A 17,492-nucleotide genomic window follows, 5' to 3' on the forward strand; every position below is an offset into this window, starting at 1 on the left:
CAAGTACAAATTCCAGAAGCAGTAAAACATTCCGTTGGATGGTGGAAGAGCGATCAGTTGAAATCGAGAAGCAGTCCTTGATGAGTCCCAGATATGAGGTGATCACTACAGATGCCAGTGCTGCAGGCTAGGAGGCACACGGTCTAGGCAAAACCTGTCAAGGGGTGTGGTCGCCTCAAGAGGCAGGATTTTCCTCCAATCACAGGTAGCTAAGGGCAGTGTGGCAAGCGGTAACATTTTTCTGCAAAGATATTATAGGATCTCACCTATGTATCTTTTCAGACAAGGCTACAACCGTTTCATATAAATCGACAAGGAGGCACACGAAGTCGAGTATTGATGGAAATACAAAGTATCATGACTTGGGCCGAAGAGAATCTTCAGTCAATATCGGCTCTGTGTGTACCGGGAGAAGACAATCAAGTAGCAGATTTCCTAAGAGGCTCCCTCAGTTTTTTTCAAGTTATCCGACATGGGGGTCGTGCGGAGTAGATGCCCTATCCCCGAAATGGCGGTTCTCCCTGGCATATGCCTTTCCTCCTTTCTCTCTGATACACAGGGTGTTATGGAAAGTCCGAACAGAACAGAGCCAAGTCACAATGGTACTTCCATACTGGCCCAGGAGGGCTTGGTTTCCTATGGTGGAGAGCATGGCGGTGGAGGATCATTTGTTCCTACCGGTATCTGTCGACCTTCTCGGTCAAGGTACTGTGAATTGCCAAGATCCACAGAAGTTATGCTTGACTGTTTGGTAATTGAGAGGCAACAGCTTAAGAATAAAAATCTGTCCTCAGATGTCATTGAAATTCTTCTTCAGGCTAGGAAGTTTCATCATCTATTTATTACAGAATATGGAAAATATTTGCAAAATGGTCCAAGGGCAAGTTAGATTTTCCTAAAGCAAAAATATCACATGTACTACAATTTTTTTGTGACTGATTCAACAAGGGCTTGGCAGTATCTATGCTAAAAGTGCATATTTCACCATTAAGTGCATTACTGGATAGAAGACTTGCGAAACATAGGGCGGTATTCAATGAGGCTGATTCGCCAGGTTTTTATGGCGATTTTGTGCTGTAAGGCGAACTTTTGACTAAAACGGCGAATCACCCTATTCAATGACCAGATGGCGAATACATTTCAAGGTTTTTTTCACCATGATTCACCGAGTAGCAATCGCTATCTTTTTATGGTGAAGTGAAATGTGAGCTTTTAAAATAAAGTGTTTTGTTTTTTACACTTGGTGTCAAAAAATCAAGAATTTTATTCTAAGGAGGGGCATGCTATTTTTATTCATGTGCTGTAAGCACATGAATATATATTTAAATTTTAAAAAATATATATATTTTTTTACACAGACCAGCCAGCAGGGGGCCGGAGCAGAGCCGCTCATTAGATATTCATATATTCACTTCACCCGATCATTACATATGCATGATCGGGTGTAGTGAATATACCCGGTCCCCTGCTGGCACCCCCGGGGGCCAGCCTTTGCTGCCTGGCACCCTGGGAGCCCACCTCCCCCCCACAAACATTCTGGGGCAGGCAGGGAGACTTCCATCTCCCTGCCTGCCGCCGTCCTCAGCCTCCCTGCGGCCTCCGCCGCAGGAGTTAAAATTCGAAGGTCAGGGGCATCGAGCCCCTGACTCGTTGAATACTGGAGCCGGCGAGGCTCCGGAACGTGGCGAGCAGTGGCGAATGTGCAGCGAATCCTAAACAGGATTCGCTGCACATCGCCAAAATGCTCATTGAATACTGCCCATAGTCTGTTGGAAAGATTTTGCCAGTCTATTAAAATAATTCAACCAAGGCTTAGGTCTATGGTTCCTCAATGGGACCTTAATTTAGTTTTAAATGGTTTAATGTTGGCACCTTTTGAGCCGTTGGATAGAGCCAATTTAAAGTTTTTGACATGGAACGTTATCTTCTTGATAGCAATTACATCAGCCAAAAGTGTGTGTGAATTACAGGCTTCGTGCATGAGAGATCATTATCTGAAGATATTTCCGGACAGAGTGGTTCTTAGAACTAAGCCATCCTTTCTGCCCAAAGTGTCAACTTTTCATGTGAATCACGAGATTATTTTACCTTGCTTTTGCCCTAATCCTTCAAACAAGAAGGAAGAAAACTTGCATACTCTGGATGTGGTCAGGGCCATCAAAATGTATTTGGATAGGTCTATCAGTTTCAGGCAGACTGAAGCTTTGTTTATAATTCAAGTAGCAAACAAAGGATTTGCTCTGTCGAAGCAGACTATTTCAAGATGGGTCAAGGAAGTAATTTCATTTACCTACATGAAGGTAGGACGTGTGGTTCCAGAAGGGATAAAGGCACACTCAACCAGGGCAATGGAGGTTTCATTGGCAAGAGAGGCAAAAGTTTCAGCTAAGGAGATTTGCCATGCGGCTACTTAGTCATCTTTGCACACCTTCTCCAAACATTATGTATCCAAGGCTCGGTTTGGAAGTGAAGTGTTGCGGCAAGCCTGGGCTTGAGGTATTGTATTACCCTCCCTACTGCTTTGGTACATCCCAATGTAATGGCTGCAAAGAAGTAGGAAGAAGAAAGCGGCGGATTATACTTACGATAATTCCTTTTCTTTGGAGTACTTCATGGCAGCCCATATTTTTTAGCCCTTCCTGTTTGTGTTTTTTTCCCTAGGATCTGGGTGGAGACATTCAAAGACTATGGTTGTAAGGGAGGTGCTGAGCTATGTAAGAAAAGGAGGAGCTAGATCCTGGGGAAAAAACTACCTGTCTAATTGGGAGAGAGAGGGACGAACCCAATGTAATGGCTGCCATTAAGTACTCTGAAGAAAAGGAATTATCGTAAGTATAATCTGCCGCTTTCTAACCGAGTGAAGAATGAGGCTGCTTAAACTACATAGAGAGGAAGGAGGGCTGCGCTCACTGTAATGTTGTCTACTCAATGTTACGGCTGCAAGGTTACTAATGAAAAGACCTAGATCTCAGCTAAATAATACAATATACAAAGAGTGGTGGTAACCTGCGCTCAGGACTGGTGTATAGTAATTCTGATGTGCACGTTGCTATAAATAGTGGTATTGGTACAAATATAATGTTGAACTGCACGGAAGTAACAGTGGTGACAGAAATGCAGTGTGGTGATGTGCACAAGGGTAATATGAATAACCAGAAAACATGAGATGTACAAACCATGAGATGCTACATGGATGGTAATGAAGAAAATAGTATAGGCAAGCAGTAGATGGATTTATTGATAATGCACAACAATACTGCCAAAGGTATGCAAGTGGGGATGGGGTATGGTGGGCTGCTGAGCAGCGGGGTGGTTATGGTGGGCTGCTGGGCAGCGGGATGGGGGTAAGTTCACAGTCCAGATGTGAGGGGAGAGATAAATGTCAGTCACAATGGGGGTGGGTGAGTGCACAGGGGAGGTGGTGCAGAGGGGCTGGTGTCCCGTCCCCTCCGCAGTGCACCTCTCACCTGTGTTCACCACTGCAAAGTTCCTCTGGGTCCCGTCTCTTCTGTTCGCTTGTGAAGTCCTTCTTGCCGGAGCTCGTTCAGCACTGCGGCATGTGTGGCGAGCCCGGCTCCACAGTGCCTGAGCGGGATTGTCACGTCCGGGTTGTGGCGCTGTCCTGCCGGCTCCTGTGCGCTCAACTCCCGGCCGGGAGGTGGATGGGGTAGTAGAATGGTGTTGGAGGGGTAATTCTCCTATGCGTGTCGGCTTCCTAGCCTTCTTCAGGGAGTGCTGGGCCTCTGTGGTGAGGGCTTTTTATGGCATTGGTGTGTTAGTATATGGAGGCGGTTTCGGCCATCTTGGTTGTGGGAAACGTGTGTGATTTGCCCTATTGTCATCATTGATGTTTGGAAGTGGAGCAGTGTCATGTTTCCACTGGTTTGAGACAGAAAACGCCATCTTGGTTGTGGGTTTTAGGTCGGTGCCTATTGCTGTGCACTTATAAATGGCTTGTGGATAACCATATTATATTGAGTGCAGGGTATTGCCATATTACATTGTATGCAGATACAATATGTAATTCTGTATCATAATAATGCGGTGTATTGGCCTGTGTAACCAAATGACACCTGTTGTGATTATTGTGTAACGGTTATTGTATAAAGTAGGTCATCTAAGTTGGTGAAAAGAGATTTCTGGTCGATATTAGACTGGCACTTGGTCTGGGTATCTGTCGAGTGTAGTTAGGGTATTGTCAAGGTCAAAAATGTCAAAAAATGTGCAGGTGGGATTTCGGGAAATGGGACATATTAGTACAAAGGTGTGTATCTGGATGGGGGAAATGGGGTTTCGGGGGGGGTTTAGATAGTGAGCTTAGGTCTTGTACAGTTGTTTGAATTTGTGGTAAAATTCTAGCCTGTTATTATGGATTTAATTTCGTTATCAATGTTAAGGCCTTTTGGGTGTAGGGTCTTCAGGGAGAACATCCATTTAAGTTCCTCTCTGTCGATCTTCTTCATATAATTCCCTCCTCTCCAGTTTTTTTCCACTAATATGATTCCTACTACTGTCAGGTCAGGTACGTCACGGAAATGTTTGGATAGGTTATAGCACTACTAGTACTCTTTGTATATTGCTTAAACTACATACCCAGTAGTGAATCCATGGTAACTTTCTCAAGTTCATTCTGCTTCTAAACAAGTAGATGGAACAACATGGTGTTCTTGACTCTGAGCACAGGCTTAATGTTCAGTCTGATTACAAACTGTATACACATATACCACCTCAAAACATGTTTTTTTTGTATACTAAACACAGAAGTGTTAAATAAACTTAGACCCTTCATCTGGTTGACTCGCAAGGCTGCGAATTCGCAGCCTTGCATGTCCACCAAACCCCGCCCGGCAAATGCCCATCCGTCCATCCCCCCCCCCCTCGCATCGTGTGTCCTCACGCACAGGTTGCGAATGGATGTTTAGCATAAACATCCATTCGCATGTTGCGGGGAAGGCCCACATCTTTTGATGGTCGCCGAAAGAAGGTGCACGCATATAAGAGTAACTTTCAAGTCACTTACATATGCGCGCACGCTGGGACGGAAATGGGTGAGCAGCTGACATCCGGTGATGTCAGCTGCCCGCCCCCCGCACCTGCATCACGGCCTCATTACCATGGGAATGACCATGAAAAGCTGAGCGTTCCCATATGGTAATGGGGCTGCCCGGCACCCTTCACCCACCATGTAGGTTCACCCACCATGTAGGTTGCGTGCACCCGGCGAACATAATGCCGTGGGTCTGCACATGCACAGAAATGCGCCTGCGCATGCACAACATCAGTCCTCCATGCGAATGCACGGAGGACCGAATGGACCAAAATAACCCCCTTAATTCAGTAACTGGGAGAAAAAGCACCCAGTGATCATGCGAGTAACCAACTGCTTTTATGTAAAAAAAAAAAATTATGAAGAATGCAGAGGTTACATTCAATTTTTTAGAAAAATTATTTTACATTTACAAATATTGTGCTGTCAATTTATTTTATTTGTTACATTTTTCCTACTTTGTGAAAGTTTGACATTGCAACTGAATACAGATAATTATACCGAATTGCTTCATTTTATCATGATCCCAAACTAATTTTATTTATGTTCTGAATAACTGTCTGATGAGTTACCTTACCCACCTGTCCTGCACTTCAGCATATCCTGCTTTTCAGAGCTCCTTGTCTGTGAAGTCTGCACAGCATAGAAACTGCTACACCAATTATAACCAATTCTCCTATTTATTTATTCTAGAACAATCTTATTATTTAATAGGACTGCATCCTGAGTTTTAAAGTTGGTGTCAGTAGTTGTTCCTTTTGAGCAATTATTTGAATGCAAAATATTATATAACTTTCATATAGTTGAGTTCCTCGCTATAGAATCCATTGCTATTATTTTGCCATTTTCTGTGATTCAAAAACATATAGAATGGGCCGTAGGAAAAAAGGGCTTATTCAAGTGGATTGACCGTGTGAAATCAGAATTGCTCAGAGCAGCCAGTGAATATAAGTGTAGACTATAAATAATGAACTTTTGTCAACTAACATATTTAATAGAATACCTCATTAAAATGTATTATTTTACATTCTGTAATACTGCCCTTTATTATTATTACTACATAGTATTATTTTGTAACTTGTAGTAATAAGTATTAATATGAATTTAAATCTAGAACAATATTAGCAAATGTTGCACATACTCAAAATGGTATTATTTGCATGTAAATCAAGGTCTATAAATTTGAATACCTTCTCTGCAATAAACCAGACGAATCTGGAAGCACACAAAGCTTGTTGTGAGAGACCATTCTCTGTGGCCACATCTATATATTGATCAGAATGACTGACTGCTTGCTGTAACTTTAGTGAATCAAATGATAACTAGAAGAATTATATTTAACAACTCGAAACATTTTTGTAAAAAAAAAAAAAAATGATAATATTGGGAAACATGGCAAAAGAGAAAATAAACCAGGATGTAATGGACCAAATTCTCCATTTGGTCATTGTAGAAATTATTAACTGCTCCTCAAATAAATATGTTATTGGTAGTTAAAGCTGATTTCCACTCCCACCCAATGTGGTAGAGACCCATTTAAAAAAATAAATAAAATACAGGCTAACTAAATATGCCACAATTTACCAATCTTCTGTTAATACAGAATATTGAAATTGAGACTCCAAGTACCATCAGTTAATTATTCTTTGTTTTAATTATGTTTAATTATTTTGTTCTTTATGACCACGTAGATAAGCAAGTTAAATATAATAGATTTAGCAATGCATAAATCCCTTTTTATTCTCAACTGTATATATATATTCACTATATAATGACTGGACACTCCCGTGCAAGCAAAATGTCCTGCTCAGTGGCAGTTCTACCAGTAGTCAGCTGCCTAGGGGCACCAGGGACCCCCCTGAGTCTGACTATGACAAATTAAGGATGAATATGAGAGAGGCATCCTAGTTGAACTTGGCAGGTGTTGAACTTCCAGGACACCAAGTCTATGCTTTCACCTGAGGTTCTGGAAACTATTGGCGTGTGGGTGGTGGGAGCAGTAAGCGGAAGTTTTGCCTAAAGTGCCGAAAAACCTTGCAGTGTCCCTGAAGGTATAAAACGTCTCAGATCATGTGTGGATTAGGCAAATGCCAGGAGAGCATCTAGTAGATACAGTAAAGATTGTAGGTGGTGGCTTTATGCTGTTTGAGCTGGCCAGTCCATCCGGATTACTAAATTGTCTGTAAAACCATCTGAAAGTCCAGATGTCCAGATCTTAACCCCAGGGAGAACCTCTGAAATGAAATGGAGCAATGGGTTCTAGGGTGACGCAACTTTCAGTGACACAGTTGGTCACTGTACTTCAGATGGAATGGCAAATCATGCCACATACTGTTCTCAAGGAACTTGTTGACCTACAAGGTATGGACATCAATAAAATCTGGTAATCTATTTACGGTCAATGTCCACTTTTGAACATAGTCTATACTATAAATAAGGTAAAGTGTACAATATTCTTTTATCCCTGATGAAATTTGTGATTAACGTTTAAAATGTTGGCTTAAATCATGGTAATTGCTTGTAACATTAAAAGTAGCAGTTGATCAATAACAAAGACACCACTTAAACAATTCTCTTATTTTTAATTGAAATTGTTGTTTTGAGCAACATTGAACATTCACAATCTGATAATTAAAGTTAATATATTATGCTAGTTCCTGAGTTCCAGTCATTGCTAGAAAAAATATAACAATCCATTTGTGAATATGCATTACATACAAAGCAAAACTATATTATTGCCCAACAAATACAGTATATATATCAAATACCTGCAAATAACATTTGCATCCTGGACAACCAGATTTCCCCCCCAAAAAAACCTTAGATCACAAGCTGGAGGATCAGGGAATGAACTGCACATGAAGATTGATAGCACCCACTCAATTTTTATCCATAAGTGCATAATACCTTCCATGAAACATAGGTTAGGCAGAGTAAAACCGAACATGTGGTCTGCATATTGCTTGTGGGATCTTTACATACAGGGACATACACTGGGTAAATAGAGCCTACTATGGAAAGCATGGAGTTTTTTTTGGCACAATATAAATAAACATTAATAAAAGTAATGTAAACAGAGATACTACATATTAACCTCACTTCTAGAATCACTCACCAAGTATGACGGAAGTATGTGGTGACGGACAATCTTGGGCAATTTTTTAAAAGTGGGTTCCATTTGCCTTATAAATGATAACAAAATTGACGGACCTGTACCATATTACATACACACGATAGTCCATGGCTTTCACATACAGTATACACACAAGTGTTCTAAATGTTCCTCCAGGAACTGCGTTATCATTTTGCCACAGCAGGTTCTAGGTACGATCCATCAGAATATTAGAATATGATATGATATGCTTGGGATTTTCTGCACTCCACTATAGTATGTTGTTCACTGTTATTTGAACATCTGTATTGACTTTTGTTATGTTTATTTTGGTGGTCTCTAGTTCCATGTGTATGTATTGAATATTATTCCATCCCTATGTATTTTGGATATTTGTAGTGCTGGTCTATATGACGCTGATTGTTTAATAAAAATTACTTTATAAAATAATAATAATAATAATGTTCCTCCAGGAGTCTACTGCATGCAGTAGATCATTTTCTGCATATTGTGAAGTAATTAAAACTTAAATGTCAAAACAGCAAACATTAAAATAAAAATGTGGATATTGTGATTAAATTGCTAAAATAGAAAAGTGACAATTGCATATTTCATAATTTCAATAAGCAATACTTCCTGAATAGTATATAAGGGGGTTAAACTTCATAAACAAACGCATAAATAAGGGACATTATTCACTTCTGATTGACCACATATTTATTTGTGGCAAGCTACCAGCACTTAGTTTGTCTATTACATTGACCATAAATAAATTTTAATTGGTTCTGGACCACAAACCCAAGGCACCCTTGCAAGTGTCCTAAGGTGCCCATTTAGCAGATTTAGTCAGATCTATTGTCGTTAATTAAGACAGTGAGAAATATTCAAAAGTATGCTACAGTGCCTGTTAGGAAAGAAACACTTTAATTCAAGTCTCCATTGCCCAAAGAGTAGATGCTGCATACAATTAGATTTAAGTTAAAGAGATGTAACAGATTTCTTGGGTACTTATATGTTAGTTGGGCGCCCACTAAGCTATTTGCTTAGTTTCCCACGTACGCTCGCCACGCTTCGGGCTCTGTGGCTCGCTGCGCTCGCCACACTATATAAAATCAACTCCACGCGGACATGGATAGTGGGGGTATGAGCGTACTAACTATAGTGGGCGCCCAACTAACATAAGTACCATTTCTTGTTTAATACAACATTGCTGTATCATCACTGTGTGCAGAAACCAGTGGGGACAGGTAGGTATGTGTTACTCTTTGTACGATAGTACGTATGCACAATCAGTAGCACCAGTGACTCATAGGACTAAGCCAAAATGCAGGATAAGAGCTGAACACCTGCTGGTATCCATGGAATACTCATTCTCTGAAAACAAATATTTCTTCTCCAGAAAAACCAAGATCTTCTAGATATCTGAAATAAGTAAAAAAAAAAAAAGTGAGAAGTTGGTTATTTGATACAATATCAAAATTGACGCTTTTTAAAGTGTCTTAATGAAACAAATGAAAAATATAGATATTGTAAAAATTAGCTTTAAATAAAATGACAAATACAATAAATTCGATTAGCCATGTCATGCAAGTCTGTGTAGTCATATGCCACGATAACTGTATTTGTGATTTTGGTGAGATTGGGCTATGAATTGCTGCAGCTGGCATTACTGCACAGCTGCAATGGCAACTCAGGGCCACACAACTAACTGAAGCGACACCATAAAGTGTATCTAGGGGACAAAATACTCAGTTTGCCAGTGGGAATACATCATGGAAAACCCAGCTGGCAAATGATGAGGTGTGGTCCATCCATTAAAAATAGGTTACTGGTTAGCAATCCCCTAAATCTTCCATGGTCATCATGCAAAAAATATTAATTCCAACACAAAAGTAATGATCTGATCAACTGGGTGCAGACATAAGGAGCAATTAGAAAATAAGAAATGGAGTCACCTCACTCACGGAGTTCTCATACAGTTTATTCATACTGTAACTCCTCTAACCTTACGACAATAAAGCATTTGGGTTAATTCTGATATTCCACAGTAGTTACAATAAAGCCAAATTCCCAAAAAAACATTGGTTCACCAAACAAACTTAATTGATGAATGTTGAAAATAATAAATTGGGCAGCACGGATGGTGTAATGGTTAGCATTACTGCCTCACAGCACCGAGGTCATGGGTTAGATTCCCACCATGGCCCTAAGTTTGTATTTTCTACCCGCGATTGCGTGGGTTTCATCCGGGTACTCCGGTTTACTCCCGCAGCCCAAAAATATAAATGGTAGGTTAAGTGGCTTCCAACTAAAATGTCTGTGTGTGCGTCTACATGTGGTAGGGAATATAGATTGTAAGCTCCACTGGGGCAGGGACTGATGTGAATGTTCAAATATTTTCTGTAAAGCGCTGCAGAATATGTGTGCATTATATAAGAAACTGTTAATAAAACAAATAAATAAATTCATCCACTCTAGTAGGAAAAATCCCACTGAAATACAATATAGCCCTGTTCTGCAATACACTGTACTCCTTACTGAGGAGCAGACCTGGATTCCGACTGTTGGAACATCCCGACAGACGAAATCCAGGACATTTTACATTCCTTTTTGACTGGAACTCAACAGTTGGTATTCAATGTACCGAGTGTTGGATAGTCTGCAAATCGGCACAAAAATGGATGCGAATTGTCCAAAAATGCCAGTGAATCTGCATCCGTTTCCAACAAAACAGATCAGGCTTGTTTTAAAGTCAGACCTGTTTTGTCAGCACCTGCCTTCAATGCTGTCGATAATGGCAGTATTTATTGGCGCCGGGTCTGAATACCCCCCCCCCCAAATGTCTCACATCATGGAAGAAAAAAAGGTTCAGTGGACCAGTGGTCTCCACTATCTCTGAAGCCAGATGAATAAGAACAGCTAAAAAGTGGATGGAGTCTGTATTATGAGGCTTCAGCCCACATGGATTATGTAGAACAGTGCCCAATATTAATGCACATTAAGGAATAGTAGCACTTGTCAGCCATTTGTTGACCATACAGTGATTTACTGCTCCTAATCCATCAGGGTTTTCTGGATTCAAAATCTGCATTCCGTTTGCATCACTCGGCCTCAGGTACTTCATACATACATCACTTTCTTGGAGAGAAGATGTTTGTTGTTCCAACACGTACACTGAGAATATTACATTTAGTATATCAAGATCGGTTTCTTTCTTTGGAGAGATATAGATCTCGGAATCTATTTTGGAACTTCAAAACTGACAATTGCAATATCAAAAGTTGACCTTTATATAGTATTAAATTACCCTCATCTGCAGGACCATACAATTTAGTATGAAAATTCCATACTATTTCCAATTCATGTACGACAGCCAGCTTTGTTGTATTATTGTTTAAGCAATCAAAGATATTGTGTATTTATTTTATTAGATGCATTTTGTCATTTAACAAATATGTATTCTTAATACTCAATCCATCCAGCGGAATATAGCACTTCACAATTTTCATATAGCGTCTCCGTTTTATTCGGTAATTTACAAATCTGCAGGGCTTTCTCTTTAGTATTTTATTTTTATTTTATCTGTCATTGAATCCCACATGTTGCTTCAAATCAATGTGTTAACATTGTCAAGCCGAGTGACAGTAACATGAGGAAGTTAATAGCAACATTTTGAGCTAGCAATTTAGAAGCTGAACTAAAGTGCTGCACTGCAGTCACTATAAATGCATTAATCTTACCACACTGAATTTCACAAAGACATCTATTTTAGAAGCAGAGAAAACTGACAAACAGTGGGTCAATTCAGTCTGACATCCAAAGTACCTATACTCTGACAAAAGCCATTTACATTAACTGTACAAATTAGATATATCTCAACTGCAGTTCCAAAGAGTATATCTTACACACCACTTTCAGACAAAAAGGTAAATGTTATCATATGTTAGGACATGAAAGATCTCAGCAGAAAAAAAAAAAAAAAAATAACGAAGATACAGTGCATCCGGAAAGTATTCACAGCGCTTCATATCTCCTCCACAGTTTATATTACAACCTTATGCCAAAATGGAATAAATAATTTTTTCCCTTAAAATTCTACATGCAGTACCCCATATAATGACAACTTAAAAAAAAAAGTGGTACTTATGTAGTAACTGGGCTGCCGATTTTGAAATCGGGTCCATCGCATCGCATCGCACCCGACCAAATCGCATGCGATGCGATGCGATGCGATGCGATGGACCCGATTTTTCCATAGGATTCAATGTTAAAATGGACTGAGTCCATTTTAACATGGAATTCAATGGGAAAAAGGGGTCCTTTTCATACCCCTACTATCCAAGTGGGCATGGAGTTGGATATAAACCTGTGGCGAGCGTAGCGAGCCACCGAGCCCGAAGCGTGGCGAGCGTAGCGAGCCCCGCGAGGGGACACAGAATACCGTCCCCTCGCGGGGCTCGCTTCGCTCGCCACGCTTCGCTCGCCACGCTTCGGGCTCGGTGGCTCGCTACGCTCGCCACAGGTTTATATTCAACTCCATGCCCACTTGGATAGTAGGGGTATGAAAAGGACCCCTTTTTCCCATTGAATTTCATGTTAAAATGGTCCATTTTAACATTGAATCCTATGGAAAAATCGGGTCATCGCATCGCATCGTATGCGATGCGATGCGATATCGCATAGCATCTGATTGTATGCCTTAACTTAAGGCATACAATCAAAAAATCGGCAGCCCAGATACTACATAAGTACCAAAAAAGTTTTTGGGGACACTTTTTATTTATTAAAAATAAAAAACTAAGAATCACATGTACATAAGCATTCCCGCCTTTGCTGTGAATCTCAAATTGAGCTCAGGTGCATCCTATTTCCACTGATCATCCTTGAGATGTTCCCACAGCTGAAATGGAGTCCACCTGTGGTAAATTCAGTTGATTGGACATGATTTAGAAAGGCACACACCTGTCTATATAAGGTCCCATACTTGACAGTGCATGTCAGAACACAAACCAAGCGTGAAGTCAAAGGAATTATCAGTAGACCTCCGAGACGGGATTGTCTTGAGGCACAAATCTGGGAAAAGGTAGAGAAAAATATCTGCTGTTTTGAAGGTCCCAATGAGCACAGTGGCCTCCATCATCTGAAAATGGTAGAAGTTCATAACCACCGGGACTCTTCCTACAGCTGGATGGCCATCTAAACTGAGCGATCAGTGGAGAAGGGCCCTAGTCAGGGAGGTGACCAAGAACCCGATGGTCACTCTGTCAGAGCTACAGCTCTCCTCTGTGGTGAAATGAGAACCTTCCAAAGGGACAACCATCTCTGAAGTAATCCACCAATCAGGCCTGTATGGTAGAGTGGACAGACGGAAGCCACTCCTCCTGTAGTTTGCCAAAATGCACCTGAAGGACTCTCAGACCATGATAAACAAAATTCTCTGGTCTGATGAGGCAAAGATTGAACTCTTTGGTGTGAATGTCTGGTGTCATGTTTGGAAGAAATGAGTACCGCTCATCACCAGGCCAATACCATCCCTACAGTGAAGCATGGTGACAGCATCATGCTGTAAGGATGTTTTTCAGTGGTAGTAACAGGGAGACTAGTCAGGATAGAGACATCTTAGATGAAAACCTGCTCCAGACTGGTATACATTGTTCAGATGCACAGTCCATATTATTAATCAATAATAGAGGTTCTTGGTATATTAATTGGCTAAGAAATATTTGCCCACCAACCAGCTTCATGGTGACCTCATTTCTGGTGGGTCCCTAATACTAAGTTTGAATCTGGGACGTGGAATCCCAAAAAGGCATAGGCCAGTCACCCCAGGGCAGCACACAAGTGAAAAACGAAGCTAAAGGTGTATTAATAAGAAAGAAGCAGAAGCTAGAGGTTAAATGGAGTGTGCATCTGCACCATGTATTTTTCTTTGCAGAACTAGCTAGCATTTGAATATTATCTGGAAACAAAATATTAACATTCACCAAGTTGCCCAGTGCAGTTATATGTGAACACAAATCTATCAATTGAATCACAATGCACTATGTAAAAACATTCAATCATCCTTTCCATTAATGATCATAACCCAACAAACAAATACAAATACATAGGGGCAATCTGATTAGCAACGATCATTTACCATGATCGGCCACTGCAAGATCCTCCATCCTATGCTTCACAGAAACCTGGCTGGAAGACCATATTGCTGACTCCTCAGTGACTCTGCCTCTTCATGGCCGACCGCGACAAAGAGCTCTCGGGCAAATCCAAAGGAGGGGGCATCTGTCTGTACATTAATGACAGGTGGTGCACAGACATAAAGTCCCTGGGCAAGTCATGCAGCCCCCAACTAGAGACTCTTACCATCAAATGCAAACCTTTCTACTCCCCTCGGGAAATTGCCTCTATTATTCTAGTAGGAGTATACATCCCCCCACAACCAAGTCCAACAGAAGCCCAACTTCAGCTGGCCACTCTGATAACGGACACCGAACTTAAACACCCAGACTCGCTGCTCATTGTGCTTGGTGACTTCAACTGTGCCAACCTGAGCCAGGAGCTCCCAAAATACACCCAGCAGGTCACATGCCACACAAGAGAGGGGCGAACGCTAGACCACTGCTACACCACCATAAAGTCTGCATACCGATACAAACAGAGATGTGGGGCGCTCTTGGATATCAGGATGAAAAAAGTTTTATTCAATACACATAGTTTAAAAGGTATACATAATTAATACACATTAATGCATAAAAAACACACAAAAAAATAAATAATAGAAAATAAAAAAGAAAAAATCAAAAATAAAAAAATAAAAAGAATTGCAATGGATAGTAATTTAAAGAATAAAAAATGCGTATATATTGACTACACAATAGGTAAATAGCAGCACATCAGCTCAGCGTATTCCACCAATGTAGATTCTTCTTTGCCCCTTGTTAGGGTCTAGCAGGTGGATATATACGAATATAGGAGTACAGTTCCTTAATTAAGGTTTTAAGTGTCCAGGAGTTGTAACTGAGACCACTTGGTATAAAGTAGCTAGTGTGCACACTAAGTAAAGTTTGCAGATATGGCTTGGCATAAGCGTCAGTATAGTAAAAACGAATGAGGGAACAAGGACTTCTGTTTTATGGAGCAGTGTGAAAAAAACAGTGTCCGTCCTGTCCCTTTGCAGGCTCTTACCAGTCGTCGTCTGCTGGTTAATCCACAAACTTGCGCTGGAAGGATAAATCAGCACTACAGCGCCCGCTCTCTCTGCTCTCCGCTCGGCTTAAGAGTGAATGTTGCCGGTCAGCCGGTAATTTGTTATAGCGATAGCCGTTTTCCTCCTGCAGTCTCCTCCGCTTGAAGGCTCACACGGCGCTCTGCCACAGCGTCCGTGGGTGGTGGTATAATAAACGGCTTGGAGGGAGTGTAGATTGTCGGCTCAGCGTCTGGCAGGTTTGTGATGAAGAGAGCGTCCTTCCTTGAATATGCTGGAACGCGTTTCGCCGCGCACTGGGCGGCTTTGTCAACCAGGTATATAAAGTCTGCATACCGATCCATACCTCATGCAGCACTGGGTCTCTCCGACCACTGCATAGTCCACCTTCTTCCGACATATATCCAGAAGCTAAAGTCTGCTAAGCCTGTTATCAAGTCTGTCAAAAACTGGTCAATCGAGGCAAAAACAAAACTTCAGGCCTGCTTCGACTGCACTGACTGGATGGTGTTCGAAGCCTCTGCCTCTGACATAGATGAACTAGCGGATGCAGTCACATCCTACATCAGCTTCTGCGAGGACTTATGTGTACCAACCAAGCAAATCCGATCCTTTAACAACAACAAGCCATGGTTCGGTAGCCAGCTCAGGAAACTCCGCCAAGCCAAGGAGGAGGCATACAGCAGCGGGGACAGGACACAGTACAAAGAAGCCAGGAACTCCTTGACTCGGGGTATCAAACTCGCAAAAAGGGAATATACAAACAAGCTGACACACAACCTCACAGCAAAGGACCCTGCGGCAGTATGGAAGGGCATGCAAAACATCACAAATTACAAGAAAGCCCAAACACAGTCTGAAACCAGCCATGAACTTGCAGAAGACCTGAACAAGTTCTACTGCAGATTTGAGCAGGCCGTACCTCCCCCACTCCATCCCAAAGACCACCACACCCAGGCCCTCCACGTGGACCAAGGCGAGGTAGAAGCAGTACTCAAAAGAATAAAACCTAAGAAGGCTGCAGGACCGGATGGTGTGTCGCCATCCAGCCTTAGGACCTGTGCAGCTCAGCTCGCCCCCATCTTCACAACGATATTCAACTCCTCCCTGGACTTGTGCAAGGTTCCTGCCTGCTTCAAACGCTCTATCATCATCCCGGTCCCTAAGAAAACACCCACGAAGGACCTAAATGACTTCAGGCCAATTGCACTAACCTCAGTGGCCATGAAAGCATTTGAAAGACTAGTACTGAAGCACCTGAGAGAAGTGACAAACTCTCACCTTGACCCCATGCAGTTTGCCTACCGGGCGAACAGAAGTGTAGAGGATGCGGTCAACCTCGGGCTGCACCATATTTTACAACACCTCGACCACCAAGGCACCTATGCAAGAGTCCTATTCGTGGACTTCAGCTCAGCATTTAATACTATTGTTCCCGGCATCCTGCAGCCAAAACTCCTCTCCTTAGGAGTCCCAGGATCAACATGCTCATGGATAGTGGACTTTCTAACAGCAAGGGAACAGGTGGTCAAAGCCGGCGGGCGCCTTCTCGTCCAGCACACGAACAATCAGTACTGGAGCCCCCCAAGGATGCGTCCTCTCCCCTCTGCTCTTCTCTCTCTACACGAATGACTGCACCTCAGCTGAGCAGTCAGTGAAAATCATCAAATTTGCAGATGACACCACTATCATCGGCCTAATCAAGGATGGTGACGAGACCGCATACAGGCATGCAGTGGAGAAGCTGACACAGTGGTGCAGCAGCAACAAGCTCGATCTAAACCCCACCAAAACAGTTGAGATGGTGGTCGACTACAGGAAAAAACCAAATGCACTAGCCCCGCTAACAATAGCCAACATAGTGGTGTCGCGGGTTGATTCCTTCAAATTCCTAGGGACAACCATGTCCAGTGACCTAAGATGGGGATTAAACATAACCACAAACATCAAAAAGGCCCAACAGCACCTGTTCTTCCTGAGGCAACTCAGGAAATTCAACATCCCACAGGAGCTGCTGTGCGTATTCTACACCGCCATCGTGGAGTCTGTCTTATGTTCCTCGATCACAATCTGGTACGGTGGCGCAAGCGAGAACGACAAACAAAAACTGCAGAGGGTAGTGAAGACTG

At 42.0% G+C, this 17,492-nt stretch overlaps 1 protein-coding gene across 4 annotated transcripts in view; it reads right to left on the minus strand.

The window, feature by feature from the left end:
- Positions 1–7,609: 7,609 nt before the first annotated feature.
- Positions 7,610–17,492, minus strand: part of CYB5R4 (cytochrome b5 reductase 4) — a 147,759-nt gene continuing 137,876 nt past the window's right edge. For all 4 annotated transcript variants that reach the window (XM_083177124.1, XM_083177125.1, XM_083177122.1 and 1 more), the window contains one exon: positions 7,610–9,581. In XM_083177124.1, the coding sequence (XP_083033250.1) occupies positions 9,527–9,581 (55 nt within the window). In that variant the 3' untranslated portion in view covers positions 7,610–9,526. The remainder of the gene's footprint in view (positions 9,582–17,492) is intronic.

Source organism: Crinia signifera, chromosome 3, assembly GCF_055691185.1.
Source record: "Crinia signifera chromosome 3, ASM5569118v1, whole genome shotgun sequence".
Classification (NCBI taxonomy): Eukaryota; Metazoa; Chordata; class Amphibia; order Anura; family Myobatrachidae; genus Crinia; species Crinia signifera.